Source organism: Dermacentor andersoni, chromosome 1 (genome assembly GCF_023375885.2).
Source record: "Dermacentor andersoni chromosome 1, qqDerAnde1_hic_scaffold, whole genome shotgun sequence".
Classification (NCBI taxonomy): Eukaryota; Metazoa; Arthropoda; class Arachnida; order Ixodida; family Ixodidae; genus Dermacentor; species Dermacentor andersoni.
Window position 1 is genome coordinate 175,928,841 of NC_092814.1, and position 13,322 is coordinate 175,942,162.

General features: G+C 41.7%; 1 protein-coding gene across 2 annotated transcripts in view; it reads right to left on the minus strand.

The window, feature by feature from the left end:
• fand (Pre-mRNA-splicing factor SYF1 fand) overlaps positions 1-13,322 on the minus strand; it is a 127,822-nt gene that overhangs the window by 22,294 nt on the left and 92,206 nt on the right. For both annotated transcript variants that reach the window (XM_050195065.3, XM_050195064.3), the window contains 3 exons: positions 7,982-8,057; positions 7,356-7,465; positions 6,864-7,067 (listed from right to left, as the gene is read on the minus strand). In XM_050195065.3, coding sequence (XP_050051022.2) covers positions 6,864-7,067; positions 7,356-7,465; positions 7,982-8,057 — 390 coding nt within the window. The remainder of the gene's footprint in view (positions 1-6,863; positions 7,068-7,355; positions 7,466-7,981; positions 8,058-13,322) is intronic.

Genomic DNA, 13,322 nt, shown 5'->3' on the forward strand with positions numbered 1-13,322 from the left:
CAAGGTTGTGCAAGCGCAAACAGCACTCATGCAATGTGAACTCATACATGCCACATGGCACTGTCTAGAACTGTTGCAGAAAGTCAGTCCAATTGAGTAGACCTGCCAAGTGCATGCTGCATTTTTTGCTACCCTTACTGCATGGAGGGCTGCCACCTTCACCAAGCAAAAAAAAAAAAAAAAAAAAAAAAAAAAAAAAAAAAAAAAAACGGGACTCTGGGGGTACTATGGGGGCAAAAGAATGAACAATGTGCATCCAGTTCACTCATGTGGTCCAAACTGCTCATACTAGCTGACATAAGCGCCAACAGAGGGTGGCAGCCAAGAAGACATCAGAGAGAAGCATAAGTTGCGCTAGGACTCATAGAAGAAAGGTTCGAGGAAAAAATGAAATTGAAATGTTAGATTGCTCACTTTCACAATATAGGATAAAATGTCAGTTGCACGACCATGAACAGCTTAAAGCAATTCGGAATGAATTTGCTTGCAACCATTCAGCTGTTTGTTATGTATGAATGCCCAACAGTGTGCTTGCGATACATGTGCCGATTTAGGGAGAATCGAAAAACTGGCAAATGGCATGCAGGTGCAGAGGTTGAACTAGCAGATGGCATTGTGAGCGCAAAACTAACTGTGCCATCAGGAAACCAACCTGGTGACAACCCTAACTGTTCCTCTTCTCTTTTCTGGGCTCACATGGTATGCATATAAGCTGAGACTGTCTTCCTTATGGAAATTTGACCAGCAAAATAAGCAACTAAAAACAGCACTAGGGTAGAGCAGCCTGCAGAGATGTAAGCAGTTGTAAAAAACATTGAAAATTTCGAAGAAAAAAAAAAAAGTTTTTTTTTTCCCAACCAGGATACAATAGAAAAAGAAGAAAGAAGAAAAAAAAGAGACAAAGCTTCCTCACAGAATTCTGCCACTCCTTTCGATGTACCTAAAGGTCTGGTAAAAAAAAAAAAAAAAAAAAAAAAAAAAAAAAAAAAAAAAAAAGAGTTTGGGAGTCTGTGAAGAACCTGGATCCATCCACGTGGTGGCAAGAACTTTGCTTTAACCAACCCTAGAGCCCCCTCGCCTGTTGCTTACTGCAGACTCCCCCTTCTTCTGCGCATCTAAAAGAAATTGGTCCGAGTTTGGAAATGTGCACATTAAGCTACAGAACAGGCTCACAGGGGATCATGTGCAAAAACTTGTGTACGCGCACTCGAACCTTAATGTCCGGAAGGCTTCGTCCGCTGCACAGTGGAGCGTTGATGCATCAAGCGGAAATGAATTCGACCCAGATTGATACAAATGTCAGTCTTGACACTTTGATTTGAAATCAATGCATTGACATGAAATCGTGCCTAGATTTTGAACCTGGAAGCTCTGCTGGGACTTTTGCGATATAATCATGTAAGAATTGTATTCTTTTCAGTGTTGGATAAATAAATGTGTTAGGTTTTCATGGCGCTGTCTGCAATCACTTTTTTTCAATTTTTCGTATTTTTCTTAAAAAAAAGAAATGCATGAAAGAAACCAGTGTTTTTTCATGCCCCTCAAAATTTCATGAAATTTTACATTTCTAAGCAGAGGTAGCATCTTCCCAGAACACTTGCTACTTGACCCCTTTTAAGTAATTAATTGATAGTGATTCGTTCTCATGCATAGTATGTATTTAGTAGTATTTATGTAGTATGTATTTTGTTGTATTTTATAGCTTTTTACAGTGATTTTGATGATATTGCCGCTTGCTCAGTTCCCTCCTGAGCGTTGTTTCCTTTTCTATTCTTCGTCTATCTTTTCTTCCTCTTTTCCCTCCTTTGCGTGATGAAGAGTTCCTCACACTTTGTTTGCCCCCGCCTTATGTAATGCCTCCGGGCATTTAAGGCTTCAATAAATGAAATGAAATGAAACTTCACTGCACCGCTGATGCTCAACGCATAACTTAACGTTTAGTGGCATGACTTCTTTTTGGCAAATAACCAAAGATTTAAAAAAAATTTAATTATGGAGTCTTATGCGCCAAAACCATGATCTGATTATGAGGCATGCCACAGTGGGGGACTCCGGAAATTTGGACCACCTGGGGTTCTTTAACGTGCACCCAAATCTAAGTACACGGGTATTTTCATATCTTGCCCCCATCGAAATGCAGCTGCCGTGGCCAAGGTTCGATCCCGTGACCTTGTGCTCAGCAGCCCAACACCATAGCCACTAGTCAACGACAATGGCTCAACAGGTGCATAAACTTACTATACAGGTTGTTCTTGGAGCAAAGTAGAAGAGCATGAAGCAAGGGAACAGGAAAAAGGAAAAACAGAAAAGTGCCAACTACCAAATGTTTAATAGCAGACTGAGATAGAAAACGAAGAAGATTTCCATGCACGCACAGTGCAGACAATGCATGACGCAGAAACACAGTGTCACAAAAGCTTCCTTTTGAGAACATACATTTCCAAAGAAAACGCTACGGATGTGTCACTAACACAAGCTGACCCTTTCTTGCTGCTATGAAATGCTTCCAATAATTCCCTCACAGTTCGATCCCTGCTCTTGCCTACAATCTTTACTAGCTTAGAACCAAGCATGCATACGCAGGTTTTGCAATGGGCAAGATGTGCACCGTCAGCATTACCAATTCTGTTAGCATGCTCTCTTAGTCTGTCATTAATGCAACATCCTGTACGACTTTCACAGCTCATGGGGATTTCGTATACTATACCCTCTGCACAATAGCTGAAAAGTTTTGCATGCCTCCTCTGGCACCCTCGCTGCTGAGCCTGAATGATTCGCTCACATAACTCAGGCTACACATGCATTCGAAATGATGCAATGAGCCCCATCATGGAGGGAGCCAGCGTTCAGATGCACTAAAACGAAATACTAGTAGTCTGGGAGCTGATATTTTCCTTTCCATGCACAAACAACACTTCGGTCTTTGACACCCACATCCTGGGTACACTCAGGAGAGACTCCATTCAAGAAAAGAGCGGTGTGTTGAGAGATTCATGCACAGGCATTTTCTTGTCCATTTCTATTTTGGGCAATATAGCTAGCTAAGCCAATGTGATGAAGCCTGGCCAAGTTGAAAGCACTGAGCGGCTCCGGTTGCAGCTACCATAATAGATATAATCAGCACTGTCGTCATGACTGGCCTTGTATAAATGGTCAACACAGGAAGTACTAAGGGACTTTTTCAAGAAACGTACACTTAAAGCCCAAAATGAGAAAAAGGGAACTTGAACTCAACTTTGGGAACCAAATAGATGAAGTATAAAATTATCTTTGCATCCCTTGAAGAAAAATTATTGGATTTGAAAAACACAGTACAAATGCAACACATGACACATGATACCATATGTAGCCACTATGGGACTATCAATGCAAAGGATTGCTAAAGTAGTTGTGCTGGGTGCAGTAAAAAATTTCATGAACATGAAAATAAGTCCAATTCTCAGCACTGTGGGCCTGGGCCTAAAAGGTAAATTTTATTGAGCTAGGTTTTAGGCTTCCACAAATGGCCATGTCCTTTCCTTCCAGTTTTGCATGCCATGAAAGCACATCCTCAAGTGGTATGTAGAATAGCTCTGAAGGTGCAACAGGGTGTCTACCAACCGGGAAAACCGGGAATTCTCAGGGAATTTGAACAGTCTGGAAAAACTCAGGGAAAACTCAGGGAATTTGTGCTTCTATCAGGGAAAATTAGCTGTAACTTTATTGAAAGAGAATGAAAGTCGTGGTAATACTGGCTCCAGTAACAGAGGAATCGCAACGAATCGTCATTGACGCCGTGTCATCGGCACGATGTATTGCCAGAGTAGTTAATGACCGATTTTGTAGACGTCCGATTTTTCGGACATGCCCGATAATTTGCACGGCTTTGCGGCACCACCACGTACTCCATATAGTCAATGTATATTGCCCTGACTGCAGGTCAGAAATGGCATTAATCAAAGCCGCCACTGCCGCTATTTTGGTTATGTCGCCGCCTCGAACCGGCACGCTCGCACGCAGATCCGCTGGCAGCCGTAACCACCACCGCGGCAACGTTAGGCCTAGCTGCTTCTATGTTCGCTATTAAGCTTCTTGCCGTGCGATGCCGTGTTTTTCATTGAAAGAATTCGTCGCTGTCAGCAATGGCACCGACTCTGCCTTTGTAATCCTCGCGATTGGCTTTGAAGCTCGCAGAGCACAGCGCGTTGCGTAATGCCAGTCTCCGAAAGTTAGCTTCGCCTCAGTACAGTAGTTAGGCAGTGAAGCACAAGCGTGGGAAGGGGCAATTGTCACGGGCCACAGTATGTATTTTTTAATTATACACACGTGCACCCCCATCTCCTGTCACAGTACGAGCACCGATATGCCTAGTAAGCGTACTGGCAGGCCTTAAGAGCTTTTTCGGGCGTGCCTGGGTCAATTTCAGCCCTTAAGGGTAGTTAAAGACAGGCATTCATTACTTTTGGACTGCCCGATTTTCGGATGTTTTTGCGGCCCCTAGGGAATCAGAAAAATCGGACGTTGACTGTACAACTGACCAAGAGGATGCTTCAAATGATCCATGTGGTGAAAGCGTGGTAGAAGGAGGATGAGAACAGAAAGGACCGACGCACTGAGGAATTAAATTAACGGGAACGGAAGCGTGCCGCCGCCTTTTTGAAGGAGCTTGAGCTAAAAAAATCTGTGTTGGTAGACGCCGAGATGCAGATGTCCCTCATCCAAACCAAAATAAACCGTTTTAAGCAGTGAAACCCAACACTGAGATGTTGTGTACGGGCTGAGAGTATGTCAGGACAGTTGAGGTTGACTTCCCAGCTGCTGAGAGAGAACCTTAGTTGTGACAAAGTTCAGGCCTCATACAGATGAGCTTGCTATCAGTTGATAGAAATAGGTCATATTAAAAAAAATATTTACTTATGTATGCATCTCCTTTTCATGAAAATGTTCGACTCAATTTGGAATGGGTTTTACCATTTCTTTCGCTGTGCATTTTACTAACACCTTCCTTCTGTTTTCTTTTTAAATAAAATAGATATTACTCCTTACTATTCAAACTGGATTAAGTCATTTTTTTTTTCAGCATGCTTACTAGAGAGTGACAGCATCAGACAACGTGGTGTCAGCCTGTCTTGACGTAAAACAAAGTTCTGGCTCATTCAGGGAATTTTGCAAAGGTGCTCAGGGAAAACCTGGAAAACTCAGGGAATTTGGAAATGTCAACTTGGTAGACACCCTGTGCAACAATCATGTACAGGATATCTTTTTCTCTTCTGTCTTTCTCTTTTGCCGATTCCATGCAAAGTACTTATTAACTCTTTCCATACCGTGCTCACTGGGCATATTTAGCCCGCTAACGATAGTTTGAAATGTTGCTTTCAAGACCTCCCGCTCTGCTCAAGGACACACTGCGCTATTGGACGTGAAGGAGAACTATATTTTTTTGTTATCTAAGCAGTTCGCTTTTTTCCGCCCAGGCGATGATTTTGGAACGAGCTTTGAGGTTTCGCGATTGTCAAAGCAGAAAGCAAAAATTGCCACCTGTTACTGATTGTTTGAAACTATGCTTTAGAGACCTTACGTGCCACTCATGCACACACTGCACCATTGAGCATGAAGGACAAGAACTATATTTTTCTTTCTAAGCAGTTAGATTTTTTCAGGCCAGGCGGCAATTTTTGAATGCGCTTCGAAGTTTCGCGATCGTCAAAGTAGAAAGCAAAAATGGCCGCCTCCAGGAGTGGTGCGCGCGCTTCTAGATATTGCAGATGTCATGATTCGGCTGTGTCTGTGGCTGATTTTATCAACGGCAAGTCTCAGAATGCTTGCCTATTCGTCGGACTTTGACTCTGAGAGCGAAGACGACGCAAACCAGCTCGGAATAACCGCGGCCGCAGCCCGGCACGCCTAACTGTAGTGCTTGCAGTTAAATTTTTGTAGTGGAATACCTGTTCAATAAAAAATTTAATTTTTTTGGAGATAGTGTTTGTTAGACGGTAATACATTTTGCATATCTCATAATTTATGTTACATATTTTTTTTAGTAGATACAACCGTGTCTTTAGAAACATTGTTCAATTTTATCCCACAATCTTGATTCTGGCAATTTGTCTTTTATATGACATACATGTCGTTAATAAAACCTTTATGCATGAAAAGTGCATTCATTCTGGTTTTTATTTCTGTATTACATAAAATATTGAGTGCAGTAGTTTCTTGAGAAAAAGAAATCTGGTGCAACCTACAAAAAACACCTATTTCCCCCATAGTATGGAAAGAGTTAAGGTTTGGTGCCTCGTGCCATGGTAAAGATTATGACCACCACACAGTGTGTTTCTACTAGCAAGCTTGTGTCTATTGCACTTTTGTAGTAACTGTGTTGTGACAATGTATATTTAGCTCAGTGCTATAGCTCTAACATGCACTCTAATGGTCATGCTGTGCACGTCTGCTATAAGTGGGCTTGAGTGTCTATAACATTTCAATGTACACGATGATCTCCAAAATGAAACCTTCCCTGCCTGAAAAAAAATAAAAGAGAAAACAGACATGTGCAAGATAAAAGAAAAAACACATAATTAGTTTGATTGTTACATTTAATTTTAAATGGGTTTAATTTTTTAATTTAAATGAAGTTTTACATGAAGCAAATAATTTCGAAAGTACCAGTAATTTCCTCCCACTGAGTTGAATTTTGGTATATAATAAAACATCTAACACTAAAATACCATCATTATATTCTATATTTGCTACAAGCATGTATTTGTTACAAGCTGACATCGTCGAGAAAAATTCTGAATTTACTTTGCTGTAGCTGATAATTAATTGTATGGTGGTTCGACTGTACTAACATGGTGGCAACTAACAACTGAGCAGATGACACTCACCCGTGGATCACACATTTGGCTGCAGTGTGCATATATGGCTCGAGCACGGTCAATTTCACCCAACTTTCGCTCAAGGTCAGCAAAGCGCACACACATGAGTCGAGCCTGGGTGTCTGGAAGAAGCTCAATTGCTCGTTCATAGATTTCACGAGTATGTGTCAGCCCATATATTTCAGCAGCTTTCAAGATGTATATATTGAACATCTGGAAAAGTATTACAAAGAAAAGTTGAAGAAACGTTGGGGGAAAATATACTGGGATGGTGATTCTGCTTGCATCAAAGGTAATTCTGCAGTTGTTCATGCAGTTTTGTAAAAGTAATGTTTGCTAGATTAAATAGACATATGATGTCCTGCACAATGTGACAACAAAACAGAGAGAGAGAGAAATTAGCTTTATAACAAAAGAAGAGCATTATGTGAGAAGCTGATGCCTGCACACAGTTGCTTCTTATCAAGATTTGGGTCTGGCATTACCAATAAATAGACTTACTTCAAACTGTTCTTCAGGAAGCACAGCTTTGCAGCCACGATCATAGATGGCCATAGCATGGCGTGCAAGACCATGCTCTTCCTCCAGCTTGGCATAAAGAAGATACAAAGCTGCAAGGGATGTATCAATATTATGGAGCATTAATTTCAGTCAAAATGCTTGAACATTGCTATATACATTAACTTGTCAAAAGGCTTAACATATACAACAAACAAGCAATCCTTTTAAGAAGAAAAATATGCTTGTTTGGTTACATCAGGAACTTTCTAGCAATATAAAAGAAGAACTCACTACAGGTAACTTAAGCCTTTCTGAAGTATAAGTCACATCTACAAATAGCTGACATGTGCTTTCAACAATGTCTCCAAAATAATATTTACAAAATATACAAAAACATGTATACATATTAGTTGTGCCATTATACTACATGCAAGATGTGCCTCCTTGAGAATTATCAAAAAGTAGTAAACAGAATAACAGAAAAAAAAAGTGAGTACCAGCACTAAAATGTTTGACTAAAGAATTTTCAGCATACTGGTACATAATACGAACTACCAATGTGGTCTGTCACTGAACCACAAAGCTTCACTGGGTACAAAGTGCATACTGAAGAAATATATACATACACTTAGCAAATTTTGATGGGCAACCTTCGAGGCACTGCTCAAAAAGATCACGAGCCCGCTCTAGTTTGGTGCCACCCTGCGTAAAAATGACAATATTACACTTGGAATCTGAAAGTTGAACAAATTTAAGTGATTTATGCTTTAAATGAAGGCAAAAACTAGCACTGCGTTTACCTCACAGTCTACTCTCATACTCATTTACATGAACACAATATCAACATGACACTAAAGCATAAATCAAATAAAGTGGCAGTAAATATGCATAATGTAAACACATTTTGAGACAGCATCAGCAATACAGAAATGCAACACTGATACAACGAACTTTTTCGTTGGTACTTATGAGTATATGTTTGTTAGTAAATGGGGTTCAGTGGCAAAAAAGTGGCAAAAAAGCGACTAAGTTTACGCTGCGCAAACACAAGGTGTTATAAAATGAATTTTAAGAACAGCAAAAGTTGCGTTGATCTACAGTTTGTGTAACTAGCCAGTGTCGACTAGAAAGTTAAGCACATCAGGTAATGGTACTAGTGGATAGTCTCCTGAATCTAAAGCCGGCTGTAAACGAATGTGTAATTTATATAAATTGTGCAAAAGTTCTCGTTTGTGTGTTTCAATATGTGTAGATGTCAGTAAAATGCGCATAACTGTTGTGGCTCTTCGGACTTCTTAAATACTGGTGGGTCTTCTATCCTAAGTAAAAGATTATGTGTGAGGTGTGTGCGTCCAATCCTTAGACAATATAAAACTACTTCAATAAACCGTTGCTGGTCAATGCATGACTTTCACTCACCAAGTACAGGTTTACAACGATGTAATAGAACATGGGAACACACATTAGTCCCATGTGTGTTCCCATTTTGTCAGTAAGGTTTTCGAAGTGCTGGTCAATGCATGACTTTCACTCACCAAGTAAAGGTTTACAATGATGTAGCTAGTTGTTTACACAATAGTCCCATGTGTGTTCCCATTTTGTCAGTAAGCTTTTCCAAGTCACTCGGATACTATCTTTGTATGGAAGTAGTGCACTGGTTATGCCTTTGTGTGCTGCCATGGATGCACATCCATCTGCTGCTTCATTACCCGGTATTCCAACATGGCTTGGGACCCAGCAGAAATGAATTGATCTCCCACATTTGTTTGAAGTTAACATGTGTAAAATATCCCCTAGCAGGGGTGTTCACACTCATTTCAGATGTAGAGCCTTCAGTGTACTGAAAGGGCTCCTTAACAGGCCCCATAGCAAATTTTGCTTATACACTAGAAGTTGTTCCATGTCTTCTAGGGAGCATTCTACCGCAAATATTTTTCTAATTGGCTCATTAATAGCCGAGATAGAAGTATCTTAGTGCCGTGAACCCATGATTTCAGAAGACGAGCTCCACTGCCAAGCGGGACACTCTCTCCACTTGCCCCGTCTAGCCTCCGCAAGCGAAGTTCTTTTCCTGCATTCTACCATACCAGACCTTGAGGGTCGCATGACGCATATGTTACGGGCCCCGCCTTCATTTTTTTTTTCTCCACGCTTTCTTGCGGCGCGGCACACTTCCAATGACGGCATTGTGCGCGAGCTGTTGTGATTGTCTCATTTCGCGCACTGTGGCAGACAGAATAGTGAGGCAGACACAAGCGGATCACAGAGCATGATCCCGCGCTGGAACACGGTAGAAAATGACATAGTTTCGGTGTCTATGTGCGCGACTGCACGACGTGGGAACAAGCAGATGAAACGGAAGTACATCTCTCTTGCTGCAATGCGAAGTAAAACAAAAACATGCAGACATTCAGTTTGTGTTTTATTATTTCTCTAAGCTTTAATTCTACTATTCAAGCAACATATTACACAAATAACACATGTTGCCTTGAATAATTCTCGAAGTCACATGTCCCCACAAGTGACATCACAGTGTGAACACGTATACGCAGGCGCACTAGCACGTGTACATCATCCTCCGGCTTGAAGCGCGGTGGCCGCGAGCAGAAGGGAAAACGGCATTTGGTTTGAAATTTCAGGTCTTTCCGTGGCGCGTAGCGATGCAATACTGTGCAGACACTATTGTTACCGCATAATGTATGCTCTGCGCTTGTTAGCTCAAAATGGCAAGACCTGGTGAGGGGCCCTTTAAAAAATCAGTGTATATGACTGTAGTTTAGTGCTCGTCAGTGTTCATTTATTAAATTACAGCCCAAATAGCGTAAACTTCAGCAGTGAAAACAAAGTCATACTGTGGTAATCAAATAATTGTTTCCCAATTTTTCATTACAGCTCCCACACCATTTGTGTAAAATTCTGTGTACTTTTTATATTTGTCCTGAAGAGTGCGGAAATCTTGTATTATGTGTTCTTGTGGCATGTCTCTTTTCTTTAGATGTGTCAATGTCCAATCACATAACTTTGTAAAGTCACACCACAGGGGCAACCGTAGCGGCTTTTTAGCAGCCTGGAGGACCTCATGAGGAATATCAATCTCAACAGTATTCCTTGTATCGTAGGACATGCGGCCTAATCATGTTCGGTTTATTTGTATAGTGCAAGCGTGAGTTGCATTGTGTGGCGATATTGTAGCATATGTTGCAGTGATGACTGAATTCTGAGTATGTAGGAAAAAGTGAGTAACCTTCTGCGTTGCTGTAGGGAAGGCTCATTACTGTCAACGTATAAACTTTGGCCGGTTGATGTTCTGCAAGCGCAGCTTGCCACTCGCAGTCTAAGATTATGTACTGGATAAAGTTGTCGAATGTAAGACTCTCTGGTTGAGCCATAAACTATGCAACCGTAGTCTAGAAGGGTACGCACAACAGACCGGTAAATGCGTAAGAGGCACTTTCGGTCGGAAACCCAATGCTTACGAGACAACACTGAGAATATTTAACGTTTTATTTGCCCTAATCTTTGCTGTGTTTATGTGGGCCACAAAGTTTAGTCTTGTGTCAAAAGTCACTCCTAAAAATGTATCATCTTGTTTAACCGGCAGTGTGGAGTCACTCAATTTCAGGACTGGGTCGCAGTGTAGCCCTTCTTTCTGAGAAAACAAAACAGTAACTGTTTTCTGGGTGGAGAAGCAGAAGCCATTTTCGTTAGCACTTTGTTTAAGTTTATTTATTGTGATTTAAAGCTGCCTCTCACAGGTTGAAAAATTTGAGGCGTGGCAAGCCATTTGCAGATCGTCGACATATACAGAGTGCATAACAGACAGTTTAACCTTATTACCAGAGTTCATTTTTACTATGAAAAGCGTTGGGCTGAGAACACAGCCTTGTGGAATGCCATTTTTCTGTGTAAATGTGTGAGAATACCATGTCGAGACACACCTGAATGTTCTATTAGACATGATATCAGCTAGGCAGTTCAGCATTTTACCACAGATCCCAAGATCAGCCGGGTCTCTTAAAATTGCATATCTCCACGTGGTATCATAGAAATAAACTGCAAGACAGTGTTTTGTGTAAAAAGGCATATCGAATTAGAATCTATTAGGTTTCTTGATTCTAAAATAAATTAGAGCCTTATATTAATAATGCTTTCATATGATTTTGCCAAACAGCTTGTCAGGGCAATGGGTCTGTAGCTGCTTGCAGACAGTGGGGATTTACTAGCTTTAAGAAATGGAACAACTATTGCTTTTATCCACTCTTTCGGCGTTACCCCAGATTATATCGAAAAATTCAAGGACAACCTATACAGGTGTTTGGGATAGGTGTTGCAGCATGGAGTAGTGAATATGGTTGTGACCTACTCCTATTTTTTTTACCTGTAGAGAGGATTCTGTTTAATTCCTGCAATGCAAGGGGGATATTATATAAATCATTTGACTTACCAGTAGTATGCAGCTTTGGTTTTTCAGCAAACTGTTTATTGAACAATTTACTAAGCTGGAGACATTATAAATGTGTTTTCCAAGTATGTCAGCCTGTTCTTGTGGTGTTGTTTGTTTGCCTACAGGGTCTGTTCTGAAAGCAGTAGGACTCATTTTTAAAAAAAATTTTATTCATGAGAATAGTACAAACGATTAGAATTTTTCAAAGTAGTACCTTTCCGCATCTACACACTGCTGCCAACGAGTTTTTCAGTTTTCGTACGCCTCCAGGAACGCCTGGACCGGAATGCTGTTTAGCTCCCTTGTCACGGCCTGTTGAACCGCCTCTACCGATCCGTGATGCTTCTCCTTGAGCGTCGATTTTATTCTGGGGAATAAAAAAAAGTCTGGCAGGGCCAAGTCGGGGCTGTAGGGGTGCTGAGGCAGCGTTGACACCTTGTGCTGGGCAAGATACTCCACTACGCGGAACACTGTGTGGCTCGGCGCGTTGTCATGACGCAGCCGCCAATTGTTGGCAATGGCTGGGCGGACACGAACAATGCGTTTTCACAGTCTTTTGAGGACTTCCACGTAAAAAACTGCATTAACTGTTTGTCCGAGTGGTACGAACGCTTTGTGGATGACTCTGTGTCGATCAAAAAAGCAAATGAGCACGGACTTTTGCTTGGATTTGCTCATTTATGCTTTCCTGGGGCGTGGGGAAGAAGGGGTGTGCCATTCTGAGCTCTGCCACTTGCTCTCTGGGTCGTAATCAAACACCCATGTCTCGTCACCGGTCGCTACATTGTCCAAAAAGTTGGGGTCCTCATTTACATGATGAAGCAGATTCTGGCAGATCGCTTTCCGGTTGGCCTTTTGCTCCTCTGACAGCACTCGCGGCACGAACTTCGCGCATACTTTCCTCATGGCTAAGTTTTCTGTCGCGATCTCAAAAACTTGGGTTTGAGGAATGCTCAAGTCATCAACAATCATTCTGATATTCATCCTATGATCACTGTTCAGTAAATTTTTCACTCGCAACACATTTTCGTTGGTCTTGCTGGTCGAAGGGCGTCCGGAGCGGTCGTCATTTTCCACTCTTTCCCTACCTTCTCGGGACAGCTTGTGCCGCTCAAAAACACCTGATCTATCCATGGCAGCATCACCGTAGGCCTCCTTAATCATGTCATGAGTCTCTTTGCTTGTTTTACCAAGCTTTACACAAAATTTAATCGCATATCGCTGATCCAGTAAACCCTCCATGATTCTCCGTGACGAGGCGTTTCGACAGGGGTTCACAGTACAAGTGACCTGCTCTCTTGAGCGGTTGAGAGCCGACTGCCGATTTTTCCCAGCGTTCCCAATATCCCCCTTCACCGATCCTGCGTGCGCAGGCCACCTCTAGTCCGCCCGTTCGGCCAGGAAAAAACCAGTCCTACTACTTTCAGAACAGACCCTGTAGGCTTTTAAATAACGTAATTGTGTAAGATGAATAACCTCCCCTAGACTTCCTCACCTGTTCCCACATTCATTTAAATGTGACT